The 16,576-nt window shown below is 41.0% G+C and overlaps 1 protein-coding gene across 1 annotated transcript in view; it reads left to right on the top strand.

The window, feature by feature from the left end:
• The window catches only part of Abca13 (ATP binding cassette subfamily A member 13), a 485,227-nt gene that overhangs the window by 120,843 nt on the left and 347,808 nt on the right, over positions 1 to 16,576 (top strand). The window contains exons 24-26 of the mRNA XM_021177120.2: positions 10,508 to 10,702; positions 13,981 to 14,145; positions 15,618 to 15,795. Of these exons, the coding sequence (XP_021032779.1) occupies positions 10,508 to 10,702; positions 13,981 to 14,145; positions 15,618 to 15,795 (538 nt within the window). The remainder of the gene's footprint in view (positions 1 to 10,507; positions 10,703 to 13,980; positions 14,146 to 15,617; positions 15,796 to 16,576) is intronic.

Below are 16,576 nucleotides of genomic sequence, written 5' to 3'. Positions count from 1 at the left end.
AAGTCTCTGAAGAAAGAAATTATAGAAGATCTCAGAAGATGGAAAGATCTCCCATGCTCATGGATTGGCAGGATCAACATTGTAAAAATGGCTATCTTGCCAAAAGCAATCTACAGATTCAATGCAATCCCCATCAAAATTCCAAATCAATTCTTCAACGAATTAGAAAGTGCAATCTGCAAATTCATCTGGAATAACAAAAAACCTAGGATCGCAAAAACTCTTCTCAAGGATAAAAGAACCTCTGGTGGAATCACCATGCCGGACCTAAAGCTCTACTACAGAGCAATTGTGATAAAAACTGCATGGTACTGGTATAGTGACAGACAAATAGACCAATGGAATAGAATTGAAGACCCAGAAATGAACCCACACACCTACGGTCACTTGATCTTCGACAAGGGAGCTAAAAATGTCCAGTGGAAGAAAGACAGCATTTTCAACAAATGGTGCTGGCACAACTGGTTGTTAACATGTAGAAGAATGCGAAACGATCCATTCCTATCTCCTTGTACTAAGGTCAAGTCTAAGTGGATCAAGGAACTTCACATAAAACCAGAGACACTGAAACTTATAGAGGAGAAAGTGGGGAAAAGCCTTGAAGATATGGGCACAGGGGAAAAATTCCTGAATAGAACAGTAATGGCTTGTGCTGTAAGATCGAAAATTGACAAGTGGGACCTCATGAAACTGCAAAGCTTCTGCAAGGCTAAAGACACCATCAATAAGACAAAAAAACCACCAACAGATTGGGAAAGGATCTTCACCTATCCTAAATCAGATAAGGGACTAATATCCAATATATATAAAGAACTCAAGAAGGTGGACTCCAGAAAGTCAAATAACCCCATTAAAAAATGGGGCTCAGAACTGAACAAAGAATTCTCACCTGAGGAATACCGAATGGCAGAGAAACACCTGAAAAAATGTTCAACATCCTTAATCATCAGGGAAATGCAAATCAAAACAACCCTGAGATTCCACCTCACACCAGTCAGAATGGCTAAGATCAAAAATTCAGGTGACAGCAGATGCTGGCGAGGATGTGGAGAAAGAGGAACACTCCTCCATTATTGGTGGGATTGCAAGCTTGTACAACCACTCTGGAAATCAGTCTGGCGGTTCCTCAGAAAATTGGACATAGTACTACAGGAGGATCCAGCAATACCTCTCCTGGGCATATATCCAGAAGATGTCCCAACCGGTAAAAAGGACACATGCTCCACTATGTTCATAGCAGCCCTATTTATAATAGCCAGAAGCTGGAAAGAACCCAGATGTCCCTCAACAGAGGAATGGATACAGAAATTATGGTACATTTACACAATGGAGTACTACTCAGCTATTAAAAAGAATGAATTTATGAAATTCCTAGCCAAATGGATGGACCTGGAGGGCATCATCTTGAGTGAAGTAACACAATCACAAAAGAACTCACACAATATTTATTCACTGATAAGTGGATATTAGCCCAAAACTTAGGATACCCAAGATATAAGATACAATTTGCTAAACGCATGAAACTCAAGAAGAATGAAGACCAAAGTGTGGACACTGTGCACCTTCTTAGAATTGGGAACAAAACACCCAGGGAAGGAGTTACAGAGACAAAGTTCGTAGCTGTGATGAAAGGATGGACCATTTAGAGACTGCCGTATCCAGGGATCCATCCCATAATCAGCTTCTAAACGCTGACACCATTGCATACACTAGCAAGATTTTGCTGAAAGGACCCAAATATAGCTGTCTCTTGTGAGACGATGCCGGGGCCTAGCAAACACAGGAGTGGATGTTCACAGTCAGCTATTGGATGTATCACAGGGCTCCCAATGGATAAGCTAGAGAAAGTACCCAATGAGCTAAAGGGATCTGCAACCCCATTGTTGGAACAACATGATGTACTAACCAGAACCCCGGAGCTCTTGTCTCTAGCTGCATATGTATCGAAAGATGACCTAGTCGGCCATCAATGGAAAGAGAGGCCCATTGGACTTGCAAACTTTATATGCCCCAATATAGGGGAATGCCAGGGCCAAAAGAATGGGAATGGGTGGGTAGGGAAGGGGGGGCGCTATGGGGGACTTTTGGGATAACATTGGAAATGTAATTGAGGAAAATATGTAATAAAAATATTAAAAATTAAAAAAAAAGGAATTCCTAGAAACCACCAGAACACATCTGCAAACAGATATAAGGAAATATGTTGGTTCCACTACCATGCATAAAAGACTTCTGGCTAGTTACATGTGAAGGTGGCATTTTCCTAAATACCCCTGTCAGAGTAGTACAGTTTTTTTTTTTTAAGATGAGAATAGTATTAGATAATTAGAGTTCATTTAGGGTGGGATTCTCTCCTTGAGATGTCAGGCTTTATCTATGCCATTCCAGACCTTAAGAGAAAAATTACTGAGGTCCCCTGAACAAGAAAGAGTATAGCTTTCTGTGTCCTCTAAACTCCAGCTGCAGCAGCACCTCATCCTTGGCATCTCAGCCTCTGGCCACTACACAGATTGTTCTAGCAAGTCCCCACAATACCTGAGCCAAAAGTCTTGACTTTCTTTGTGGTTTTCTTCTTGAGTATTTGCAGATGTGTGTGTGTGTATGTGTGTGTGTGTGTGTGTGTGTGTTCATGTGTTCGTGGAGGCCAGAAGGTAACATTGGTATCATTCTCTACCTTCTATATTGAGGTAGCATCTCTCACTTGAACCCATAGCTTGGTGATTCACTTAGTCTGGCCAACCAGCTTGCTTCAGGGAATTTCTTATATCCAGATCCCCAGTGCTGGGATTAAAGATAGGCTGCCATGGTTATGTTTTGCTGAGATGCTGGGGATCCAAATTCTATTCTTCTTTTCACAGCCAGTGCTTTATCTGGTTAGCCATCTCTTCAATGCCTATATCCATGTTTTCCTTAGTTTAGATGAAGTTCTGTCTGCCTGCCTGTCTGTCTGCCTGTCTGTCTGTCTGTTTTGTAATTTTAGTATCTCTGAAGACCCATGACTTATATACTACTATATTGTCTCTTATTGATTTCATAGCATACAGAGGCACCCAGTGAGCCCTCTTTGACTGTAAGCCTTCTAACTTGACACTGCATCTCTTGTTATTGGATACACATAAAGGGTGAATTGTTGGCTAGGACATTTCACAGTCATCATACCCATGGCAGCTGTAAACATGCAATATGATATCTGATCACATTTGTTTTACATTCTTTGCAATTTTTTTAACAAGGTCAGTAACTGAAGGATGAGCCCCAGTGAAGAGGCTCGCAAGTCCTTGAATGCACCACGGAACACCAATGCTGTGTAAACAGATAGAGTCTGCCTTCTGTGCCTCCTTCCAAGTTTATATGCTTTATTTTTAAAGGAAACTATGAAAAGCTTGCAAATGACCTTTTAAAATCCAGAAGTAAGGGAGGCAAAATTGCTTTAAAATTACTAGTTTCCTACATGCTAACAGTGAAAAGTGAAGAATCTAGCAAACTGAAGGCAAAGGGGAGTGAAACAGCCTCTGCAGACAGGTCCCAAGCTTTGTGAAATAGGCACCCTTAGGGGCATGGGCAGAGCCAGTGAGAGGTGAGTGTGTGCACCACAGATGTTGCAGAGAGAGGGAGAAAAGGAGCAACATCACCTGTTACCAGAGTGCTCAAATACAGGGAAGCTGCACACACAGAGAATGACTTGCAATCTCAAAAACATTTCCATTCAAAATGCTTGAAGCAAGCTGTGGTCTGGATCCAGGTTATCCCCGGAGGCTCATGTTGTAAATATTTGGTCTCTCCAGGAAGTGGCTCCAGGTTGAAGGAAGTTAGGTCATAAGGACTGTATCTTTGGTATCTTTTTTAAAAACTTTTTTTTAATTAGGTATTTTCTTCATTTACATTTCCAATGCTATTCCAAAAGTCCCCTCATACCTTTCCCACCACTTACCTCCCCACACTCCCACTTCTTGACTTTGGCATTCCGCTGTACTGAGGTATATAAAGTTTGCAAGACCAATGGGCATCTCTTTCCAATGATGGCCGACTGGGCCATTTTCTGATATGTATGCAGCTAGAAACACGAGCACTGGGGGGGGGGGGTACTGGTTAGTTCATATTGTTGTTCCACCTATAGGGTTGCAGACCCCTTTAGCTCCTTGGGTAATTTCTCTAGGTCCTCCATTGGGGGGCCCTGTGATCCATCCAATAGCTGACTGTGAGCATCCACTTCTATGTTTGCTAGGCCCTGGCATAGCCTCACAAGAGACAGCTATATCTGGGTCCTTTCAGCAAAATCTTGTTAGTGTATGCAATGGTGTTAGCGTTTGGAGGCTGATTATGGGATGGATCCCTGGGTATGGCAGTATCTAGATGGTCCATCCTTTCGTCTCAGCTCCAAAATTTGTCTCTGTAACTCCTTCCATGATATTTTGTTCCCAATTAAAAGAAGGGGAAAAGTGTCTACATTTGGTCTTCGTTCTTCTTGAGTTTCATGTGTTTTGCAGATTGTATCTTGTATCTTGTATCTTGGGTATTCTAAGTTTCTGGGCTAATATCCACTTATCAGTGAGTACATATCATGTGAGTTCTTTTGTGATTGGGTTACTTCACTCAGGATGATGCCCTCTAGGTCCATCCATTTGCCTAGGAATTTCATAAATTCATTCTTTTTAATAGCTGAATAGTACTCCATTGTGTAAATGTACCACATTTTCTGTGTCCATTCCTCTCTTGAGGGACATCTGGGTTCTTTCCAGCTTCTGGCTATTATAAATAAGGCTGCTATGAACATAGTGGAGCATGTGTCATTCCTACCCATTGGAACATCTCCTTGATATATGCCCAGGAGAGATATTGCGGGATCCTCCGGTAGTACTATGTCCAATTTTCTGAGGAACCACCAGACTGATTTCCAGAGTGGTTGTACAAGCTTGCAATCCCACCAACAATGGAGGAGTGTTCTTCTTTCTCCACATCCTCGCCAGCATCTGCTGTCACCTGAATTTTTCATGTTAGCCATTCTGATTGGTGTGAGATAGAATCTCAGGGTTGCTTTGATTTGCATTTCCCTGGTGATTAAGGATGCTGAACATTTTTTCAGGTGCTTCTCAGCCATTCGGTATTTCTCAGGTAAGAATTCTTCGTTTAGCTCTGAGCCCCATTTTTAATGGGGTTATTTAATTTTCTGGAGTCCACCTTCTTGAGTTCTTTATATATATTGGATATTAGTCCCCTATCTGATTTAAGATATGTAAAGATCCTTTCCCAATCTGTTGGTGGCCTTTTTGTCTTATTGACAGTGTCTTTTGCCTTGCAGAAGCTTTGCAGTTTCGTGAGGTCCCATTTGTCAATTGTCGATCTTACAGCACAAACCATTGGTGTTCTATTCAGGAATTTTTCCCTAGTGCCCATATCTTTGAGGCTTTTCCCCTCTTTCTCCTGTATAAGTTTCAGTGTCTCTGGTTTTATGTGGAGTTCCTTGATCCACTTAGTACAAGGAGATAGGAATGGATCAATTCGTATTCTTCTACATGATAACTGCCCGTTGTGCCAGCACCATTTGTTGAAAATGCTGTCTTTTTTTTTTTTTTTTTCCACTGAATGGTTTTAGCTCCCTTGTCAAAGATCAAGTGACCATAGATGTGTGGGTTCATCTCTGGGTCTTCAATTCTATTCCATTGGTCTACTTGTTTGTCACTATACCAGTACCATGCAGTTTTTATCACAAATGCTCTGTAGTACAGCTTTATGTCAGGCATGGTGATTCCCCCAGAGGTTCCTTTATCATTGAGAAGAGTTTTTGCTATCCTAGGTTTTTTGTTATTCCAGATGAATTTGCAGATTGCCCTTTCTAATTCATTGAAGAATTGAGTTGGAATTTTATGGGGATTGCATTGAATCTGTAGATTGCTTTTGGCAAGATAGCCATTTTGACTATCTTGATACTGCCAATCCATGAGCATGGGAGATATTTCCATCCTCTGATATCTTCTTTGATTTCTTTCTTCAGAGACTTGAAGTTCTTATCATACAGATCTTTCACTTCCTTAGTTAGAGTCAAGCTAGGTATTTTATATTATTTGTGATTACTGTGAAGTGTGTTGTTTCCCTAATTTCTTTCTCAGCCTGTTTATCCTTTTTGTGAAGAAAGGCTATTGACTTGTTTGAGTTAATTTTATATGAAGCTACTTCACTGAAGCTGTTTATCAAGTTTAGGAGTTCTCTGGTCAAATTTTTAGGGTCACATATATATACTATCATATCCTCTGCAAAAAGTGATATTTTGTCTTCTTCCTTTCCAATTTGTATCCCCTTTATCTCCTTTTGTTGCCGAATTGCTCTGGCTAGGACTTCAAGTACTATGTTGAATAGGTATGGAGAAAGTGGGCAGCCTTGTCTAGTCCCTGATTTTAGTGGGATTGCTTCCATCTTCTCATCATTTACTTTGATGTTGGCTACTGGTTTGCTGTAGATTGCTTTTATCATGTCTAGTTTTGGGCCTTGAATTCCTGATCTTTTCAAGACTTTTTATCATGAATGGGTGTTGGATTTTGTCAAATGCTTTTTCAGCATCTAATGAGATGATCATGTGGTTTTTGTCTTTGAGTTTGTTTATATAGTGGATTACATTGATGGATTTCCATATATTAAACCATCCCTGCATCTCTGGAATGAAATTTACTTGGTCAGGATGGATGATTGTTTTGACGTGTTCTTGGATTCGATTAGCAAGTATTTTATTGAGTATTTTTGCATGGATATTCATAAGGGAAATTGGTCTGAAGTTCCCTATATTTGCTGGGTCTTTCTGTGGTTTAGGTATCAGAGTAATTGTGGCTTCATAGAATGAATTGGGTTGAGTACCTTCTGTTTCTATTTTGTGGTATAGTTTGTGAAGAACTGGAATTAGATCTTCTCTGAAGGTCTGATAGAACTCTGCACTAAACCCATCTGGTCCTGGGCTTTTTTGGTTGGAAGACTATTAATGACTGCTTCTATTTCTTTAGGGGATAGAGGACTGTTTAGATCATTAACTTGATCCTGATTTAATTTTGGTACCTGGTATCTGTCTAGAAATTTGTCCATTTCATCCAGGTTTTCCAGTTTTGTTGAGTATAGACTTTTGTAGAAGGATCTGATGGTGTTTTGGATTTCTTCAGGATGTGTTGTTATGTCTCCCTTTTCATTTCTGATTTTGTTAATTAGGATGCTGTTCCTGTGCTGTCTAGTGAGTCTGGCTAAGGGTTTATCTATCTTTTTGATTTTCTCAGAGCACCAGCTCCTCCTTTGGTTGATTCTTTGAATAGTTCTTTCCACTTGGTTGATTTCCCCCTTGAGTTTGATTATTTCCTGCTGTCTACTCCTCTTGGGTGAATTTGCTTCCTTTTGTTCTAGAGATTTTAGGTGTGTTGTCAAGCTGCTAGTGTGTGCTCTCTCTAGTTTCTTTTTGGAGGCGCTCAGAGCTATGAGTTTTCCTCTTAGAAATGCTTTCATTGTGTTCCATAAGTTTGGGTATGTGAAAAAGTCTTTAATTTCTTTCTTTATTCCTTCCTTTACTAAGATATCATTGAGAAGAGTGTTGTTCAGTTTCCACGTGAATGTTGGCTTTGTATTATTTATGTAGTTATTGAAGATCAGCCTTAGTCCATGGTGATCTGATAGGATGCATGGGAAAATTTTAATATTTATGTATCTGTTGAGGTGTGTTTTGTGACCAATTATATTGTCAGTTTTGGAAAAGGTACCATGATGTGCTGAGAAGAAGGTAAATCCTTTTGTTTTAGGATAAAATATTCTGTAGATATCTGTTAAATCCATTTGTTTCATAAGTTCTGTTAGTTTCACTGTGTCCCTGTTTAGTTTCTGTTTCTATGAATTGTCCATTGATGAAAGTGGTTTGTTGAAGTCTCTATTATTGTGTGAGGTGTAATATGTGCTTTGAGCTTTACTAAAGTTTCTTTAATGAATGTGGCTGCCCTTGCATGGGGAACATCGATATTCAGAATTGAGAGTTCCTCTTGGAAGATTTTACCTTTGTTGAGTATGAAGTGCCCCTCCTTGTCTTTTTTGATGACTTTGGGTTGGAAGTCAATTTTTTTCGATATTAGAATGGCTACTCCAGCTTGTTTCTTCAGACCATTTGCTTGGAAAATTGTTTTCCAGCCTTTCGTTCTGAGGTAGTGTCTGTCTTCTTCCCTGAGATGGGTTTCCTGTAAGCAGCAAAGTGTTGGGTCCTGTTTGTGTAGCCAGTCTGTTAGTCTATATCTTTTTATTGGGGAATTGAGTCCATTGATATTAAGGATAAGTAATTGATGCTTCCTATTATTTTGGTTGTTAGAGTTGGCATTCTGTTCTTGTGGCTGTCTTCCTCTAGGTTTGTTGAAGGATTACTTTCTTGCTTTTTCTAGGAAGTGGTTTCCATCCTTGTATTGTTTTTTTTTTTTCTGTTATTATCCTTTGAATGGCTGGATTTGTGGAGAGATAATGTGTGGTTTTGGTTTTGTCCTGGAATACTTCTGTTTCTCCATCTATGGTAATTGAAGTTTGGCTGGGTATAGTAGCCTGGGCTGGCATTTGTGTTCTCTTAGTGTCTGTATAACATCTGTCCAGGATCTTCTGGCTTTCATAGTCTCTGGTGAAAAGTCTGGTGTAATTCTGATAGGCCTGCCTTTATATGTTACTTGACCCTTTTCCCTTATTGCTTTTAATATTCTATCTTTATTTAGTGCATTTGTTGTTCTGATTATTATGTGTCAGGAGGAATTTCTTTTCTGGTCCAGTCTATTTGGAGTTCTGTAGGCTTCTTGTATGTTCATGGGCATCTCTTTCTTTAAGTTTGGGAAGTTTTCTTCTATAAGTTTGTTGAAGATATTTGCTGGCCCTTTAAGTTGAAAATCTTCATTCTCATCTACTCCTATTATCCATATGTTTGGTCTTCTCATTGTGTCCTGGATTTCCTGGATGTTTTGACTTAGGATCTTTTTGCATTTTGCATTTTCTTTGATTGTTGTGCAAATGTTCTCTTGGAATCTTCTGCACCTGAGATTCTCTCTTCCATTTCTTGTATTCTGTTGCTGATGCTCAAATCTATGGTTCCAGATTCTTTCTTCGGGTTTCTATCTCCTGCGTTGCCTCACTTTAGGTTTTCTTTATTGTGTATACTTCCCTTTTTAGGTCTAGTATTGTTTTGTTCATTTCCATCACCTGTTTGGATGTGTTTCTCTGTTTTTCTTTAAGGACTTGTAACTCTTTAGCAGTGTTCTCCTGTATTTCTTTAAGTGGGTAATTAAAATCCTTCTTGATGTCCTCTACCATCATCATGAGATATGCTTTTAAATCTGGGTCTAGCTTCTCGGATGTGTTGGGGTGCCCAGGACTAGGCGAGGTGGGAGTGCTGCGTTCTGATGATGGTGAGTGGTCTTGTTTTCTGTTAGTATGATTCTTATGTTTGTGTTTCACCATCTGGTAATCTCTGGAGTTAGTTGTTATAGTTATCTCTGGTTAGAGATTGTTCCTCTCATGATTCTGTTAGCCTCTATCAGCAGATCTGGGAGACTAGCTCTCTCCTCTGAGTTTCAGTGGTCAGAGCACTCTCTGCAGGCAAGTTCTTCTCTTTCAGGGAAGGTGCACAGATATCTGGTGTTTGGACCTGCCTCCTGGCAGAAGATGAAGGCCTGAAACAGGATCTGTCCCAGAAGCTGTTAGCTTCTGTAGTCCACACTCTCACCTGTGCAGACTAGTCTCGGAGGGATCTGGGAATCAAGATGGCTCCTCCAGGTGCTCCAGCAAAGCTCTCCTGGGCAGGGCGGACACCTCTCCTCTGGCAGGGAAGGTGCCTGGACGTCTGGAGCCTGAAATGGAGTCTGTTTCAGAAGCTGTCCTCTAGGGACCTTGGGGGTGTTTGCTGACTCCACACCCAGGTGACCCAGTGCTGGTGCTGACCTGAAGGGACTTGTGACCCTGGTCAGGCATGGTTTCCTACTTCTCTAGTGCTGTCTCAGGTCCTGTGTGATTGGATTGGAACAGAAGTTGTGTTCCACTCACCGGTGGTCCTAAGATTGTGTGGAGAGTCCTCTAGGGGACCTTGGGAGGGGGGGGGGGTCTGCCGACTCCATGCCCAAGGTGACCCAGTGCTGGCACCGTCTGGAAGAGATTTCTCGACTTTGGTACCTTTAAAGAGGGAAACTGGGACCAGCAGCCTTGCTTTCATCCTCCTTGTTTCCTGAGCACTATAAGGTGATCAGCTTGGTTCCACCATGTGTATCCACCAAGATGTGCTCTGCAGCAGGCTTGTAGACTATGGAACAAGAATTCTGTAACCATGAGGCAAAATAAACCTTTCTTCATCCTGGGTGTTTGCCTGAGGCATTTTGTCACAGTGATGGAAAGGTCATAGAGGCCCTGTGTCTCTGAGTGAGTCTTCTGAGTGTCTGGGTGTTTGTTTTTCATGAGAAAGCGGGGTGGAGGGAGCTGAAGCAATGGTGCCCAGTGCTTGCCTCTGTCTGATCCACATGCTTCACAACAGGTTCTCTCCAGTGTCCTTACCATCACTTTATCTGGAAAATGTGACGAAGAAATTCTCCATCTCCTACTGACGTTTCCTGAGAGTGAAAAATCCTGGTTTGTCACAAGGGAACTCTGCAGCCTGCCTGGGTCTCAAGTCTTCTCTCTGCTTGTGATGATGGGCCAGAACCTGAACCTGAGGAACCTCATTTACAAAGTAAGGACTGTGCCCATTGAGGACACTGCAGGGCAGATGCTCCTGTGACTGTGCTAACTACACACTGGCACTGGTGTGCAGCTACCTGCATCTTCAGACTCCAAACCCAAGGCAGCTTGGTGCCTTGTATGAAAGAGTGTGAGGTATAGAACCTACATATAATTCCATCCTGGTTGGGTTTTTGTTGCTGTGGTCAGTGCCATGACCAGAAGCAACTTAGGGAGCACAGGGTTTATTGCACCGTACACTTTCATATCATAATCCATCATTGAAGGAAGTCAAGGCAAGAACTGAAACAGAAATCATCGAGGAGTATTGTTTATTGGCTTGCTCCCCATGGCTTGCTCAGTCTGCTTTACTTAGAGAAACCAGGACCACCAGCCCAGAGTAGCACTGCCTGCAGTGAACTGGGTCCTCCCACATCAGTCACTATTTTAGAAAATGCTCCCAAGTCTTGCCTCCATGCCAATCTGATAGAGCATTGTTTGTTAATGTTGGTTCCTCTTCCCAGATATGTCTGGGTTTGTGCCAAGTTGACAAAAACCAACCAGCACATTTTTTTTTACATCCTTTAACCTCTCTTTATCATGTGTAATACCTGTAAGCTAATAAACACTATATAAACAGTTGTTATACTGCATTCCATTTGAAATACTGACAAGAAAAAAATCTATACCTATATACTATGGATATATAAAAATATTTTTGGCCTCCAGGTTGTTTAGATATAGAGATAACGGTTCATAGCCTTCAGTACTAGCTGCAGCATCGACCAGCAATGAGGGACTCTGTTTTAGCCTCAGTCCCTTGGGGGTGGGTCACCTGATGACTGACTAGGGATGGGCTTCTCAATTAAATCTTGTCCAATAAAGGGAAGGCTAGAAGACCTTACAGTGTCTGCAGGTCCAGGGCCATTGAGACATTGAACACAGCCTGGCAGTGAGGAAGAGTCACAAGAAAGAAATGTTCTTAGTTCCTACAGTCAGATTTCTCTCCTTACTAAGACCCAGCATTCTGAGTGTCTAAGGAAGCAGGATTGAGCCTAGTTCATTCATCTGCTGCCAAGGCAGGTGTTATGCCTTCCATGTTATAGCTCTCATCTTCTCCATCCCCTGGATTTGAGATATTCATCCGCTGTGTTAGGTACATCCAGGTCTACCAGCACAGCTGTGGGAATGTGAAGAGGGGTGGGCAATACAGCAGCTCTGTGTTCCTTTGTATACCAGTTATTAACCTGTCCTACAGCACTCCTCCATAAAGTACAGAAGGTCTGAAAGAACATGAGGATAAAATCCTCAGAGAAGAAATACAGGTGGGAAATGGGCAGAGCTGTCTCAGGCCCCATCCCCAGCACTAATTCTCACCATTCTCAGCCACTCTTTCTAGAAGATCTTCCTCATCTCCACACATGAAACTTTATATAAACTCCCATGACCTGATATCCATGCCTTCCTCAGAGTTCTACCATTTCCTCATGAGGAGATGCAGCACATCAGCACATCAGGAAAGCCCAGATCTGCAATAGGACAAGCAGCTGCTGGTATTCCATGTTCAGGAGAATGGTCTTGGGCTAGAAAAGAGTAAATTTGCTCTTCCAGCTTTCATGGTCTCCTTCCCCTCTGCCAGGCCAGGAAACCTCCAACAAATGTTTATCTACCTGCCCCCATCTACATCCCCTATACCCTCATATCCATATACACACAGTCTCTAAGTAAAAATATTAATTTTTAGAGTAAGTGTACTTTCAAGTCTTGAGGAAGATAAAATTTTTGAAATTTCCTTCATATTTTATAGGTTCTCTGTCTTGGTAGAGTTGACTCCCAGCTGACATGCCAAGAAGTTTAGTCTTGAGCATCATAGCCCACTCTTCCAATTTTACTTTGTACCTTGGAGGACATATATCTTTTAGCCCACTTGAGTATCTGCTCCAACATGCCCACAAAGGCCTTTCCAGGTCCCTAAGGGCCAAATAAATATTTAGACAAGGGCTATCATCCCTACCAAGATTTCTTTGGAATATGAGATACTAGATCGGATCCTGTCTCTATTGACACAGCAATGGTGACTCTACCATTAATAACAATAGTTCTGTTTATCAGACACTTTCCTTATGCACAAGTGTGTGAGAGGTCACTCCTATGTGATGTCACTTGGAAATGGGGAGGTGTTCTGTGTGTACAGGCACATGTATCACTGCTCGGATTCAAGTTTGGTCCTAGTTTAGAGGAGCTTTCTGTCTCACTTGTTGGCAGCACCAGAGCCCTTTGATGAGATAAGCTCTGTTGGGTTAACATCACCTGTGCTGGAATCCTAGTCACTTCTTATCACAACTCAAAGTCCTCAAAGAATCACTTGTAGATGACAGTTGCAAGTAGAAAGGGGAGTGGGGCACTAACAAGAGCCATACCCTTCTCTCCTGTTCCTTCAGTCTCCACTTTCTTAGCATGCTCACCATTAGCAGAACACAGCAGGAAATATGAACTGTAGAACTGGCAGAGCCCCAGAGAACTAAATGGAAAAGTGATGACTATTGAACTCCTTGGCCCAGTCTGGAGATCTGAAAATCCAGGATGCAGATGACCTGCAGAGGGAGGGGAATCCCTCTGATGTTTCCCACCTGTGGGTAGGGGGCTGCGTGTTATCTCAGTCAGCCAAAAAGTACTCAGAGTATACCAATATTAAAGATGTTGTACCTGCATTTTGCACATAAATGATCAAAGTAGAAAAGAATCCCAATTCCTGCAATTTACGTCCTGTAACTGGGGATATACAAACAAGGAGCAAGATGTGTTGTGTGTCAGACAAAGGGGTTTCCAAGGACACTTTTACTGGTCTAGTTTGCACCCCTGAACTTTTCTCACGGTAGACTCCAGGAAGCCTTTCATTTCCTCTGGTCTCCATTTGCTCCTGGGGTTCGAGGAGCACTGTGCTGGGGCTTGCGTGCATGCAAGTCACATAAAACACTTTTATTTTGTGTCTCTTCTCAAAATCTACCTTAGTCATCTAAAAAATATGAAGAAATATTTGGAAAGTGATTAGAATTCTAACAATTTGTTGCTGGTTTACAATTTTACAATACTGCTATAATTTAATGCGCTCTACAAAACACAGTTACATCTACCCCCAACACAGAATTTTTATAGAGTATAACAAATATGCCTTTGAGGTTCAAGAAAGAATAAAATCAAGAGATCAGATTTTCACTGCTTAGAGATGCTTGTAAGAATAGAAATCGTATTGATTACTCTTTTTTTTTCTCTTTTTTCCTGTCCTGTAAGACTCTGATACCCTCTGAAGCAAATGGCTTGCTGAAGTCTCTGTTGGATGTCATTGCTAGCCTCAGCTCCATTCTTGCCAGAGCCCAGCATGCCCTTGAATACCTCCCTGAGTTTCTTCACACATTTAAAATCACTGCCTTGCTGGACATGCCAGACTTCCAACAGGTGTGTTTGATCACTGCACAATGGGGGAAATGTTTTAGCCTTTTCTCTTTTCTGTTTGTTCTCTTTTCCTTTTGTTTATCTTCCAATATCAATAACTTTATAAGACCACAGCATATATGGACAAGAACACTCGTTAATGGCTCTGGAGCTAACAGCATGACAGTAGGGCCTGACTTTGTCCTAAAAACTTCATGAAAGTGCTGTTGACCTATGTCCCACCAATGAAGAAGCTGAGATGGCTCACACTTTGTCTATGAAGTAAAAATCTTCTAAGTCAATTATTAGCACAGATGAGATTTCAAGGGCTTGTTTAACTTAATTCCGAGAGCAAATTGCTTTCAAGAACCTTAGAACATTTATTTACATATAAATAATTGGCTTACAAATTACAGATCATTTTCCTCTAATGCAAACACAAACTTGAATTAGGTTAGGTTTTTGGTATTAGTTTTGCTTGAAGTCCTTCTACCTGGGATGGAAACAACCAGAAATGGGTAAGGTGAATTGGAGGTGCACGAGGGCCCAGATAATGATATACCCAGAATCCTGCCAAACAGTATTTCCATGTACTCAGCAGTTGATGGGTAATTTGGGTAGCTGTCAAGAATCAGTATTAGCTTAGCAGTGTGAACATATGCTAAGACTATTAAGTTATTTGAGGTGGTCATGTTATTTGATGGATTATTACTGGACAAAGAGGAGGTGTATGAATGTGAGAGCTTATGACGGTCTCTCTGTGTGTGTGTGTGTGTCTGTGTGCGTGTGTGTGTGTGTGAGAGAGAGAGAGAGAGAGAGGGAGAGAGAGAGAGAGAAAGAAAGAGAGAGAGAATGAATCTGGGTGTATGTGTAGCAATTGTGTATGTGTATATATGTAAAATTTTGTGAGTGTATGTGAATCTGAGTGTGAATGTATACATGAATGTGAGTATGCATGGATGTATGTAAACATGTTTGCGTGAATTTGAGTGTTTGAGTGTATGTGAATATGTGTGTATGTGAATGTGTGAGTATACAAATCTGAGTGTGAATGTGTTTGAATGTGTGACTATGCATGAGTGTGTGAATGTATGTGTGAACATGAGTGTCTGAATGTGTGTGAATGAGTATGAAATGTGTAATTTTCCTCTTCTACATAATTTTCTAGAAAAAAATCATCATAGTGATTTCAGCGATTTCTCAAGAACAGGTTCAAGCAGAATCTATTCTTTTCCTTGTATATTTACACTTCCAGAGGTCTGAGAAAACAGTTTGATGTCACATATAACTGGAAGTTGCTTTTTGGTTTTTGTTTTGTTTTGTTTTGTTTTGTTTTGAGACAGCCTTCCTCTGTGTAACTTTGCTGTCCTGGAACTCATTCTGTAGACCAGGCTGACCTCAGACTCAGAGATCCTCCTGTCTTTGCCTCCTGAGTGCTGGCATTAAAGGTGTGCGCCATGACTGCCTATCTGGAAAGTTGCTTTTCTTATGCTCAGGTTTCATCAAATGGCCAAGCCAGAAGTTCAGCTTTCGCCTCTTTCCAGTCTGTAATGAAGCTTCTCTGTAAGGACCAGGAGTCTTTCCTCAGCAATTCTAACATGTTCATTAATTTACCCAGAGTTAATGAACTCTTGGAAGATAACAAAGAGAAGTTCAACATTCCGCATGACTCAAGTAAGACAAATGTCACCTGCATTATGTAGGTTAGTTTGTATGGTAATAACTGGGCCTGCATGGTAAAATATTCTTCCTGGGTTGACCTCTGGTGGCACATGATGGCATTGAATTTTAAGTACTCACTGATAGGTCCCAGGGCCCTTGATCACAGGCTAATGTTCCTAGCTATATCTTCAAAAACTGAGTATAAATGATTTGAAACACTTAGGTGTCCTAGGGTAAACAATGTTGATAACAGTGTTAGGGATAATTTTGGCATTAGGCCAGTGTATTCCATAGCTGCTAAATACTTTGTATAGCTGTCAAACATTGGGGTCATTTGGAAGTGAAGACATATATTAGAGTTATTTAATTTTAATAAATTTTTTCTTCTTTCTCTAATGCTAATTTCTTTTTGTTTTTCATTTGGTAATCTTAACTATTTGTCCTTCATCCATATACCCTCTCATTCCATCCATTCATCTGTCCACCCATGCATCTATCTGTGCATCTATCCTTGTATCATCCATTCATCCATTCATGCATCTGTGCATCTATCCATCAATCCATCTATCTATCCATCCATCCATCATTTCTTCCATTCATTTGTCCAGTCAGTTGGTTAACACTGAGGACCAATCTTTGTTGATCATTTCTGCATTTTTTCTAAATGTTTGTCACAGAAACCATTAGAGAGCAACGCAAGCCTCCCTTTTCAGAAGACACTTCAGAAGCTCAGAGAACATTAAACTGCTTAACTGAAGTTTTCCACCTCAGAAATCACTGATGACTCTTGGAT

This window comes from Mus caroli, unplaced genomic scaffold (assembly GCF_978045245.1).
Source record: "Mus caroli unplaced genomic scaffold, Mus_caroli_1 scaffold_13, whole genome shotgun sequence".
NCBI classification, from domain to species: Eukaryota; Metazoa; Chordata; class Mammalia; order Rodentia; family Muridae; genus Mus; species Mus caroli.
This window is presented reverse-complemented; position numbering and strand designations above follow the sequence as displayed.